General features: G+C 34.9%; 1 protein-coding gene across 1 annotated transcript; it reads right to left on the reverse strand.

Moving 5' to 3' along the window:
* GUCA1B (guanylate cyclase activator 1B) lies at window positions 1-8,951 on the reverse strand (the record flags this gene model as incomplete). The annotated part of the gene is made up of 4 exons (XM_081325444.1): window positions 1-128; window positions 1,358-1,472; window positions 2,600-2,749; window positions 8,748-8,951. The coding sequence occupies 4 exons, from the start codon at window positions 8,949-8,951 to the stop codon at window positions 1-3; spliced, it is 597 nt and encodes a 198-aa protein (XP_081181570.1).
* Window positions 8,952-13,771: the final 4,820 nt, after the last annotated feature.

Below are 13,771 nucleotides of genomic sequence, written 5' to 3' on the forward strand. Positions count from 1 at the left end.
TTAGAGCACTGCACTTTTTCTTCCTTGATTGGCAAGCCATCCACCTGGGCTTATATTGATTTGTAGCATCTTCATCACCCACTTATCTCTTTGCGCTCCATCAAGGAATTCATCCAGAGATAATTTTCCTAAAGAATCAATGACAAGAAAGAAATCATAGAATGTTACAAATGGGGGAGATGCATTCTATCTAATCCCACTAGTCAACTCCTTATCTTTCTTTTTCATTGGACTATAAAGAGGAGCAGTGCTAACAGATTGAAATGTTGCTTCTTTGATTGAGAACAGAAGGAATCCTTTATATTTTCCTCAAGTAGGGAAGTGATATTCAAGAATAATTAATTAAGGCAGAGTTACTTGGAAAGACTGATTTAAAATTTCAGAAACATGATTTGCTGGGATGGTAGATAATGGTCATCTGCCCCTCATAAATATTTAAAGAAGTCAGGAAATTTCAGAGCAAATTTGGAAAGGATAAACCAGATAATGCAATATTTAGGTGTGCTGGAAATGAATCTTTCTTCAATATTGTGTAGAAATTAAGGTGAATGAGTCACAATCTGGAAAACTGACAAGACTTTTTCTACCTTCCATCTGTGCTGCAGAGCAGAGATAATGAATCTGGGTGTCTATTAGAGAAAGACAATGATAACAAGAACAAGAAAACTTGAAGTTTCCAATCAATAGCATTATATAGTGTGCACTTGCTTCCTAGAGCTGATGTGAAATCAGATAACTTTGCCAAATGCATGTTTAAACATTATTTAAATGTCTGTAATTGTTTCTCATTATATTTTAAAAAATAAAAATTGAAAACATTCAAATACTGATATTGAGATATATATATATATATATATATATATATATATATATATATATATATATATATATATGCAAAAAAAGAAAGGAACTTAACATGAGTATGCTCCAGTACTGGTCCTCGGCATGCCAGCAACCGGTCTACACAAAAAAGGAAAGCCCCATCTGCAGGATACAGGCAGCACACAAAACCACATCCCCTCCGGTCTGCGGAAAAACCACTCTCCACGGAACCGGTCCCTGGTGCCCCAAAGGTTGGGGAACTCTGGTCTACATCACTGACACTTGATAAGTCAATAACTGTTAATAAAGTGTCAGTAAAAAAACATCCATCTTTTAAATGACATGGATTAAAATCTGTGCACTATTTGCATCATGCACAGGCAATCTGTTGCCACCAGAAATATTGAGATGTAATTCTCATTAGACTTGTACTGAGCCTTGGGAACTTTGGCATTACAAAAGTTCTAGAAGGGCATCAAATTGCCAACCATAATTTCAAATAAGACATCAGTGTGGCTTCAAATCAGGTTATTACCATCTCCATTCTCATCTACGAGATGAAATATTCTTTCCACAACTTCTTCTGGAGTGAGACTGGGAACAGCTCTTTCTTCCTCAGATGTGTATGCTTGCTTAATGCTATAAATAGCCTGGAAAAAAACACCCTATAATGTTAACAGGAAGCCACACAATAATGCATATGTAAATCTCTCAGACAGATGTGCATAGAAATTTGATAAATCATTTGATCAAGTATTTACAAAGTTAAATATAACAAAAGAAATCTTTTAGGAAATTTATAGGCAAGAGTGGTGTAGACTGTTTCCATAGGGACTGACTACTACTACTATTCTATCAGACACAATGCAATCTGCAGGTCTTCTACCTTTTCTTCTTTTCAACATTTTTAGTGTTAAATACAAAAGTATGAAAGAAACAATTGGAAAATTATGATAAAAAATATATTAGCTATGTTGTCTATAACCCAGGATTGCTATAATGGTGAATATCTGTAGCTAACTCAGGATTTCAGGTTCAACTATATAATACACATAGTTTTTATCCTTTCATATTTCTTTTTTATTTCTCTCTCTGTGTGGGGTAAAATTACATAGGTAAGAATAATCCATTGTCTTATTGGAACCTGTTTGTTTGCTCTTAAACTGGGAGCATAAGTCAGTATAGAACTGTTAACATACATTCTCTTTCTTTCATTTGTTCCTAGCCTTCTGCTTAAAATAAACAAATAAAATGTAAGGGGAAAAATCCTTTTTTCATTTTTCTTCTTTCTTTTGAGGGATTGTTGTAGACACATTTTTTAAAAGAATAAATTTTAGATTTTTTTCTCCTCATGTTATTATGATTTATTCCTTGACCAAAAACAACTTTGGGCTTTTGTTTTATCAGAATGGAATTGCCAGGCAAAGTAGACTTATGTTTTAGACATAAACATGGTTCTCTTCCCGATACTAAGGATTCACAAAGTGGAGATCTGGCTCATTAAATAAGTTATGGCTCAATTGTAAAAGTAGTAAACAACAATGTAGGTGAAATTATGAGTTGGGGAAGTTATGAATAGATTTGGAAAGTCTATCCTCTTGTACTAATCACAGTATATAGCAACCATAATGCATATGACAGCTTCATTCTGATTATTTTTAAACTATAATTTCAAAAAAGTACAGAAGGAAGCCAGCATATGCAAACTAAAGCATTATATTCCAGATGGGAAAAAAAAAACATTTGGCAAAAAAACCCACCACACATTTCTACTTACTTCAATTATTTCTAGGAGTTCAGGTCTATCTATGCAGCCATTTCCATCTTTATCATATATTTTGAATGTCCATCTCAGTCTGTGTTCCAGCTTCCCTCGCAAAACCAGATTCAAAACAGCCACATATTCTAGGAAGTCAATGGTGTTATCCTGGTAATATAAAATGGTCACTTTAATTGTGATCATCTTAGATCTCAACAGTAGTACATTTATTGTTTTGTGGCTTTGTCACACAATACACCACCTATAGTCATGAACTGCCAATGGCTCCTGTGCCTCTTTTTCATGGCCTCTGAAGACTGGAGCAGATATCCCAAAATCAACCACAAAGAGTTGAATCATGGTGGTACAACATCTTTTTTATTTGGGCAGGGGCGATGGGGAGAGAAGAAAAAAAAACCAATTTCAGGTAAAATAGTTAAGCTTCCAATGAGCTGAAAGCAGCTATTTTGCATGAAGAAGAGAGAAGAAAGGTCTGAAAATGAGCGACCTGTCCTTTCTAATGACACAATAATCAAAGTGTATTCAATTATTTTGGCATCAGTGAGTTACACTGAACAGCCAGTGGTCAATTCAAATCAGATGACTTTCTGGTTTCTTTATCTGGAAACAATATCATCAGATGAAAAGGAGTTGCATTCTGTGTAAGCAAACAAGTGGCTAAATGTGTTGAGAATCACAGAGCACACAGCGATCGCATAATGTCTATCCAAATTCAAGGCAAGCCATTCAACATCACCATAGTACAAATCTACTCCCCAACTGTAGACTCAGATGATGAATGTTTACAGTGAGCTTCAATGTGCTCTCAAGCAAATACCAAAAAAGGATCTTTGTATATTATGGGTGATTTTAATGCAAAGGTAAGCCAAGAAGAAGTTGAAAGAATAGTAGGCAAGTTTGGGCTAGGTGAACAGAATGAAGCTGGCAATCACTTGGTGCAATTTTGTCAGAAAAATCATCTCAGCATAATTAATACATTGTTTATACAACACAACCAACATTTCTATATGTGGATAGCACCAAAAGGATAACATCAAAATCAGATACTTTATTTTAAGCCAACAACCCTGGAAGGGTTCAATTGCATCTGTTAAGACACTTCCTGGTGCTGATTGTAGCTCAGACCATGTGATTAGTGGCTAAACTGAAGCTCAAACCGGAGAAAGTGAAAAAAGGTAATATCTCCCCAAATTCAATATGAACATCTCACCTATGTATGCCATAGAAGGTAAGAATAGGTTTGAGCCACTGAATTTGGAGGAGAAAAGCCCCAGATGAACAGAGGCAAGAGATCCAATATAACATCACGGAAATTGCTAGAAAGTATCTGTTGTTAAATACTGGGTTCGTTGCTTAATGACGAAGACGAGGCGAGTGAGTTCAGCAAAGATCTTGCAGGATCTGAACTGAGAAACAGGGCTGCGAATGTAGCAATTTATACCCTGGCCTCTAGGCAGCGGCCAATAGGTTTAAAGCAACCTATTGCCACCCTAGAGGCAACCAATAGCAGTGCTGGAGATGGGTTGTCTGAGGAGCTGGGAGCCGTTAGCCAGCTTCCCTGCTCAAGCAACCTTCCAGCAATTACCCACGTGGTGTTCCCTTAACAAAACAAGCCCAATACATTACATCTATCATGCCAAAAACCAAAGACAACAAACAAGTGGCTATCTGATGACACCATCAGTGAAGGGCAGCCAAAGCTAAAGGAAACAAGGATAAAGTTAAAAAGCTGAACACAATTTTCAATGTTAAGCCAGGAAAGATAAAAACAGGCAGAGGAAAAAACACAGTGTCAACGTCTGGAAGAAGCTAATAGAAAGGGCCATATTAAGGTCATGTTTGCCATAGTGAAAATGGTATGATCCAGATTTTCAACAGGGCAAGGAACTGTTAAAGACCACAACGGGAATGTACTAAGTCAGGGGTCCCCAACCGTCAGTCTATGGACTGGCAATGAGCCGCGGCATGTCAGAAACCAGGCCATGTAAATAAGCAAAGCCCCATCCAGAGGATGCAGGCAACTCAAAAAACCACACCTCTTCTGATCCGTGGAAAAACCTCTCTCCACAGAACCGGTCCCTGATGCCCAAAAGGTTGGAGGCCACTGTACTAAGTGACCAGCAAAAGGTCAAGAACAGATGGAAAAAATATACGGAAGGACTCTATAGCAATTTGACTTACCATCAAGATGACAATGATGGCAGCCCAATCAAAGAAGCAAACAACTTGAAAGAAGCAGAATGAGCTATGGGGAAAATGCCAAACTGGAAAAACCCAGGTATTGATTGAATACCCACGGAATTACTAAGACCAGTGCCAGTTAACACTATCATTTCTCTGTGTCAAGAGGTATGACAAGGTATCAATGGCCTCAGGACTAGAAAAGATCTGTTTTTATCCCATTAATAAAGAAAGGCGATGCCAGAGAGTGGTCCAACTATTGCACAATTGCACTGATTTCTCATGCAAGCAAGATTCTGTTAAAAATTATTAAACAGAAGTACAGAATGTCACTGATTGAGAGTTAGTTGATGTACAAGCTGACTTTAGAAGGGGCACAGCACTTGAGATCACATTGCTAATATTAGATGGATTATGGAAAAGGCATATGAATATCAAAAGCATCTTTATATGTACTTTATCAATTACAGAAAAGCTTTTGATTGTGTAGAACACAATAAGTTATGGGTGGCTTTGCATGATCTTGGTGTCCCAACACCCTTGATCAGACTTATCAGATCACTGTACTCTGATCAGAAGGCAACAGTGATAACACTTTATGGCAATACAGATTGGTTCAGAATCAGTAAGGGAGTTAGACAAGGATGTATTTTATCACCTTTTTTGTTCAATTTGTATTCTGAAGTGCTCATGTGGAAATTAGATCTGAAATTGCCTGATATTGGACTGAAGAATGGGGAAAAGTACTATTGGCTGAAAATAAGGAAGAATAAAAAATTATCTGAAAAATCAAGGATGAAAGTGAAAAAGTAGGATTGAGTCTTAACATCAGGAAAACAAAGATAATGACAACAGCTGCAGATGGACATGATTTCAAATCAACAAGGAGGAAATTGAATTGGTTTGAGAATTTATCTTCTTTGGATCCAAAATTGTTCTTCATAGCAGTTATACTCCTGAAATCAAATACAGGATAACCTTAGGCCACACTGCAATGGTTAACATGAATAAGATCTGGAAAAACAGAGATACTGATATAAATACAAAAAGCAGGCTAGTTAGAGCAATAGTCTTCCTTATAATGATATATGGATGTGAGAGTTGGACACTAAAAATGGCTAATCGAAGAATGGACATCTTTGGACTGTGGTGCTGGTGTAAATTATTGCATATACCATGAACAACCAGAGTAACTAACAGAGAGGTGTTATATTGTATCACACTAGACACATCATGGAAGCTAAAATCATAAGACTATGTCTAATTCACTTTGGCCACATCATGCATGCAATGATGTTGGAGAAGGCAATGATGCTAGGAATGGGGAAAGCAAAGAACACGCTGGCTTCATAACATCAGATCTGATATAAAGTTGAACATCAGACAATTAAAAGAAGCTGTGCTCGACAAAGAAGCGTGGCTGGCTCAGGAATTATGGGAGTTGAAGACCACGAGTCATTTATATCCCGCCCTTCTCTGAAGACTCAGGGCGGCTTACAATCGAAAGCACAAATCAATGTGCTTAGCAATAGCCTTCATTCTATGTATATGCCTGCTTATTAGGGCTTTCGGCATAAAAGAGCCAAGGTTGCCTCCCCCTGCTCTAACTAAGCATGCATCAGATATCTACGGAGATTCTCAGTCATCCAGTTCATAGTTGTCCCAATGGTGTTTATTTCCAAAAGGCAAATGGACTTTCTTGTTTGTTTTTTCTTTTAAAAACGTTTTTAAATAAAGCTTCTTCAGTTCTAGCTGTTAACTGTTAGAACATCCTATTTGCTTGAATGCCAGAATTTCAAAGAGGATCTAAATTGAGCTCCGAACGGCGCCCGATCTTCGCTCCTTTCGCCGCGATCTAAAAACATACTTGTTCGAACAAGCCGGCCTGGCCTGATGGGGGATTGGTGGGGTTTTTATTGTATTTTATTGGGGTTTTACTATGTATTAATTTTTTTTAGTGGGCATGTATTTAATCATTTTTTAACTTTTGTAATTCTGTGTTTTTTATTCTTGCCCTGTTCACCGCCCTGAGTCCTTCGGGAGAAGGGCGGTATAGAAATATTAATAAATTAAATTAAATTAAATTAAATTAAATATAAAAACAAGAATAAGTGCACTGTGTTCTGGGTTTTCATAGTACACTTAACTGTAAAAAACCCATGTAATTACAGAGGGTAGGGCTGAAGAGACAGTGTGCACAGTTTTGTAACCAACTAGAGTGATGAGATGTGCTAAATAACTTTCATTAATAGGAGAACACTTTCATTTTCTTCTCTCTTAATGTGTTTCCATTTAAACTTGATAGGAAAAAACCTTAAGTCAATACGTTTTTTTATTGGGAGGAAAATAATCAGTCCAATTATTTTATTAATTTATCCTCCTGCCCTAATGGAGAAACATTCACAGAAAGCCAATACTTAAGTCAATCAATGGGCCACATGTTGCCCTTTCCTTCTTTTCCTCCAATTTGTAAATCAAATATAATTATGTATTTAATTTCATGTACATTTTTTCTTTCTATTCCGTTCCTTGCTCTGAATTAGTTTTGCATTAAATATTTTGCATTAAAATTCCATTGTCAAAAAAAGTTATCCCATACAGATGGTAAAATTAGCTTGGTTCTCAGAAACTATTTCCTAACCATATGCCTCCTGTAATAGTTTACTAACTTTTTTTATTAATTATAAGTTAAATTACAAAACCATGGATGTTTTCAGAGAAAAGGCAAAAATAAGTCTGAATATCATTAAGATGTCTGGAATCCAAGTGCCTTTGGTTTTCCTCATGTAGAAGCATTCCTAGTCCATGCCGTGGGTGTTGATATCTTAGGACTGCATGTGATCCTATGCATATTTCGTTACTTTTTTATTGATACATAGACATATGAACCTATGTGGCTGAAAATGCTTATTTGCAATGCACTGAAACTAAATAGATTGATTTTTAAAATGATTTTGCATGTGATTAATGCTATAGTCTAATATTGCAACACAAATTTCTCATAAAAGATTGAACCACATTTAAATGCCAGATTCAGTACACTACATTTTGATACTTTTTCTGACTAGAATGGGCACATGTATAATATAAAGTATTGTGACATTACCATAATGTTATAAAATGAATGAGCAGGCGTTGATTACAATGCCCTTAGCATTTGCACTGTACTTAAATAATATGTTTAGTGAGAAAGTTCCAGTTTCTTGTAACTAAATTTTGCTTTTCTTGGAGCAAAACAGAATATTTGATCCAAAGTCACTAAAACAGCAATGTGTTTTGACCAGAGTTAAATGCCCTTTTATATATTAGGCATAACAAGTAATCATACATTTGATACAGTCACTGCATTAAAAAAAAATAAAACAAAACCATTTTTCCATTTTATAGAAATGTCAGCATGAATCCTGCATTTGCTTCTTTACCAAAATAAATTATAATAATGACATTAATCTCTCCAGTTATAACATCCCTACTTTTTTCCTCCTGGGAATATCATTGTATGCTACAGTACAATTCATCAGATCTTCCCCAATTTTTGAAAATAATGAATGTGATGGGACACAACTATCAGAAGTATTGGGAGAATTTTGACCAATCAAGTATTTATTTTAAAAGTAATCTCTTAGGATCTTGAACAATTCTATTCAAATTATGATAATAAAGTCTATCAATATTCTATCAAATAATAAGAACCTGACAATTAAATACAACTTTTAACTGATTAGTTCTCCTCCTATACAGCATTCTGGATCTCCTGAGTTCCTGGCATATTTATCACATTTCTTATCTGAAATATAACACCATTTTCAGAAAAAGATTTTGTTGTGCTCTATGGAGCTTGCTTCTAAGCAAGTTCTACTAATTGTAGCATTAACAATTAACACCTAGCCAAAAGGGAAATTCCACATTTAAAAACCAGGTGAATGTGAGCTTTCAACTTTTAAAATCAGTTTAACATGCTTACCCCATTCTTATCGAAAGCTTTGAACATGCTTTCCACATAATCCGATGCTTCTTGATTATTATGAACCCCAAAGAATCGTTTGAATTCATGCTTGAAGAGTGTCCCACTTGGACATTCCATTACAAACTTCTTATACCATTCCTGCAATTCAGCCACATCAATCTCAACCTGTTCTCCTTCTTCGTTAGTGAAGTGTTGTCCCATGTTTGCTTTGAAAGATGGAGAAGAAATATTTGCTATTTCTTTCTTCTCAGTTTTCTTCTTGCAATCTTTTATTTCTTCTTCTTAGAAATTTAATTTCTTTTATCTTTTTTCAGTGACTATTGCACATGCAAGCTGGACTTCCTCTCCTCATGATCCTTTTTACTTGCAGCCTCTATTCAATCTTGTGGAATTTTCTCACTGTTTCACCTTCATGCACCTTCCCTGAATTACAAGATAAAAATATCTAAGTTCATTTAAAAGATTTCCATATACATAACACAGAATCCTCCAATATCTCAGCACAATCCTTTAGCTGGAACTCCCAGGTTGGTCTCTGATGCTAATCTACTAATATGAATGCTACCCGATTAACAGTTATATATAACGTCATTTTGTTGACCTAATTCAAACCATCTATGAACTTATCACAATCGTTTTCCCTCAAGTTGAGCAGCCATTCTATAAAATAACAACCCTGCTGCTTATTTCAAATTATGTGAGTTATTCAGAAATGGAAATGAGATTAAATCTAAATCATTTTGTTGATTTTCTTTATATTGCATAATCTATGACATAAGGGTTGGCTTGCTAAAGCAAAGTATGACTTACTTATGTTGGGCTTAACATGTTGTGTAAACCTAGCCATTGTAGCCATGATTTAATGTTTTTAATAATGACTGTCTTATTCATTTGCTGTTTTACTGGATTGTTGTATGCTGCCCATAGTCAATTTCCATGAGATGAGCAGCCATATAAATTTGATAAATAAATCAATAACTTAAAGGTTTTGTGAATCTAGATAATTATAATTCATAATTCCACTAGTTATAACAGTAAGATATGAATGCTTAACAATAGCTGCTTTCAATTTTTCAAGCTTTTAAAGGAAACAAATTTATTTGCATTCTTCCCAAAATGGCAGTTTGCCTGTTATACTGAATTCCTTAACAAGCTTTTGTTTTACAAATATAAGTTTTTCTAAAGTTATCATCTTATTTATTATTATATTAACAGTTTATCCCAATTCACTTTTCATTCTTACACCAGACCAAACTTTTGTTCTGGAATTAAAAAGAAATAACCTGTCACTTTAAATAGGCCTGAGACTGATAAACAGATATGTTCCATTCCAAGAAGATTAGCAGAGTGATTAGAGGAAACAATAATCTCTGTTATAATAATAGCAGGACTGGAATGGATTAAAGGGGCTGGACTGCACATCAGGTCTATTTCAAGCAAAATGCAACTCCACATAATATCATAATGAACTGAAATGCCTGCTCAAATATTAGAATATTAACTTAAATCAGTATTTTATCTATTTGTATAATTTCTATGTTGTCTCCATTCAGGATGTATGGCATAATAGCAATAAAATAGGTGAACATGTAATTGGTATTTTAAAATACATATATAATTAAATCATTTGGCCCTTCCCCTTGTATGCTTGTTTAGATTGATTTGATCCAGCTTTTCCTCACCATCAATCAAAATGGTTTTGCCTGTCCCCTAGTATTATGCTATCAGAATTCATTTTTCCTTTTACTTAAATCTAAAAACCATAGTGGGTTAAGTTTGTTAGAACCAATAAAAATGGTTCATAAGAGTGTAGCATTTTCAAAATCTCTACATCTATTCCTCAATGTTTTGCAAAAAGTTAGAGATGAAGAAACTCTCCAAATTAGGCCAGATATTTTAAGCTACAAGATTTTTTTATTCTTGAGGCTCAGTGATTCAGTGGCTTAATGATGCTAGAGAAGGTCTGTAGACTGATGGTTCAAGTCTGAGTACCATGTGATAAGTGAGCTCCCATCACTTCCCTCAGCTTCTGCCAACCTAGCAGTTTGAAAGCATGTTACATGCAAGTAGATTAATAGGTACCACTTTCATGGGAGAAAACAGTGTTTCGAGCAGCAGTATGAATTCAACCAGTCGTGGATCTGCCTGAATGCAACATCCAAATGAGAGGTGACATTGGTGGTGGGAAAAGCCCTAGATGACACTACAGAATGCCATCAGGCCTTCTGAGTGTGAGGCTAATTTGCCCCGGTGGTGCACTGAAGCGTGAACTGAATCACCATCAGCCAAACTTTGTATTAACACTATAGTCTCCTGGCCAATATAATATCACCATAAATTAACTCTTATTCTGTTACAGTCTCAAGATAGACTGTAGATTGAATACAGTATTAGTGGTAGAAAGGGTCAAAGATAATTATTGTTTTCTCCTTATTGGTTTCCAGAAGAGACTTGTATTAAATCAACAGTAAACATCAAAAAGAGTCTGGTAGTACCACTTCAGTCTAACAAATATTATGAAAAAGTATACATCCTTGTGAGTTACAGTTCACTGTTTCTAATAGAGTGGTTACACTAGAGTAGATAAACTGGAATAAAGTAGGGGAAAGGAGAGGTTATGCAGATACAATACAGACTATTTGTAAGGCAAATAAGAAAAACCCTATCTATTAGCAACTGTCATTTGTTAAAAATATGTTGATCATTCTTTTAGCCATCTTTCTTTTAGCCATCTTCCTTTCCCTTCCAGACTGCTCAACTCTTAATATTATCATCTCAGATCTCAAACATTTTTTCGGCCAATAAGAATATATAGATACACAGCAATTAATCGAATCATACTAACATTCCTGTTGATCCAAATGTGACCATAATGGAAGATTAGAAGTCAAACCATGAGTTACTGTACCAGCTGAGTACCTTGCTTTTTGAAATGATGATTTGCCATAGAAGGCAAATTATATTGCAGTGGAAAACCGACTAAAGCAGAAAAATAAGTCTGCATGCAATTCTATGACTGATACTACTCTATTAGGTGGATTATAGCAAAAGCTTATTAGTGCTTAAAGCCATTTAAACTCTTTTTAACTGTCCATATTTGTCCATGCTTAGTAGTACTTATGTGATTTTATATTATGAATCTCCAGTATGGGATATTGAGAAGCGACAGAAACCGAAGACAAGACGTTTCTTGCTATGCTTCAGTCATTCAGTGGTTTTTTGGCTCTCCTTAAATTGATGGACAGTGTTTCACTAGAACTCTTTATCAGTAACCATTTCTCTCTTGCAAGTTCATGCCTGTGTCATCAGTGATAGCATCTGGCCACTTGCTTTCTGTCAGTCTCTTTTTAAATTGCTTTAAAGTTTTCTAGGCCTCAGAGTCTTCTCCAGGGACTCAGATTAAATGATTAAATTTTACGTCATTATTAGAGTTTCCAGGGGAACAGTCTAGTTTTACTTGATCTAGTATTGAATTATTTGTTCTTGCAGAACAAGGTATTCTCAAACATGCTGTTTCAAAATCAACTATGTGAAACAAGCTTCCACATGCTCAAGCCATCACTATAGTGTTGCATCACTGCTATGTAAATTTGGATATTAATGATTAGTTCTCAGGAAGACAAAATAGCTTCCCTGTATTTGAAATAACATTATCATGATTCTAATTACAATTAAAGATTCTTTACACTGATAACAGGGATACCTATTATTATATCTTTATGGCATTGGAATCATAATAACCAAATGTATCTTTATCATTTCAGAGGTGCCTGCTTGAATGTCAGTATTCTTAAAAACAGCATAACAGAACAACAGTGTCTATGCCAATGGTATTGTTTGTATAAAATCACAAGTGACATGGAATCAGGAATCATCTAATTTAATTTCCTACCAAGAAAACCACTTATTGCTAATAGCAATAATGGACATCAGCTTCTGTTTAAAGCATGAACAAAAAAAGTTCACTAACTTTAGAGGAAATCTTGATTGAAAGTTGCCTGGAGGCAACTCTTGGATGAGTAGTATGTATGTATGTATGTATGTATGTATGTATGTATGTATGTATGTATAAATAAATAAATAAATAAATAAATAAATAAATAAATAAATAAACAAACTCCACTGTTCAACACTGTACATTGTTTTGCCTCAAAACAAAACCAAAGAAATCACATTATTATTTGCTTCTATTGCATAGATTTATTAAACTAACCCATTGTAGTGTGTTAAATGTTCATACAAGGTAAGGAAGCAACAGCAAAAGTATCTTGGGAAACCAAAACCATCAGCTGTCCTAGGCAACACATACTTTTAAACATCCTATATTAATATGCACTATTAGCAAACATGAGCACAAGGATTTTCCCAGTTAAGAACTCTGGGAGGATTTAACAAAAAATGATTACTCATTTTCTTTTAGTTTATTTATAAAGCATGTTCTCACATGTTAGCTATGTTAAAGAAAGAAAGAAATTCAGAAAATGCCAGCAACAGGATGGGATCAAATCTTTGCTGGCTATAAGAAAGGTAAAGGAAGAGGAAAAAGGCATCACTAAGATTTCCCATTTGGCATAATAGCATTTATTACAGCTTAAGAGTTTAATGCAGAAGGGTGGAGTACAAAATTCCATTATGAGTTTTTTTGCTACTGTTTAATGGTCAGTTATGAGCTCATTCAGGTACAAAAGCATTATCAACATAGTAAATTTTGTATTACGGTTTGCTCTAGAAAATATATTCAGCACGGGAATACAGTACTATATTAATTCAAAAAACAAACAAGACCACAAGATATAAGGAAATTAGTATTTCTGGCTAAACACTGGCTCTCTTTTTCTTGACCTGAGATATGTTATGAACCACTTTTTTCTGCATGTTCTCATTACATTAGCCAAGAGAATCCACCAACTGCTTTCCTTAAATTAACTTATTATAAATAAGGAAATCTTATTATAAATAAGGAAATTATAAATTCAGAAATCAGCTATGAAGAAGAGAGCCCACAAACAAAAGTACAATTC

Source organism: Vipera berus (assembly GCF_964194415.1).
Source record: "Vipera berus genome assembly, chromosome: 3".
In the NCBI taxonomy this organism is placed as follows: domain Eukaryota; kingdom Metazoa; phylum Chordata; class Lepidosauria; order Squamata; family Viperidae; genus Vipera; species Vipera berus.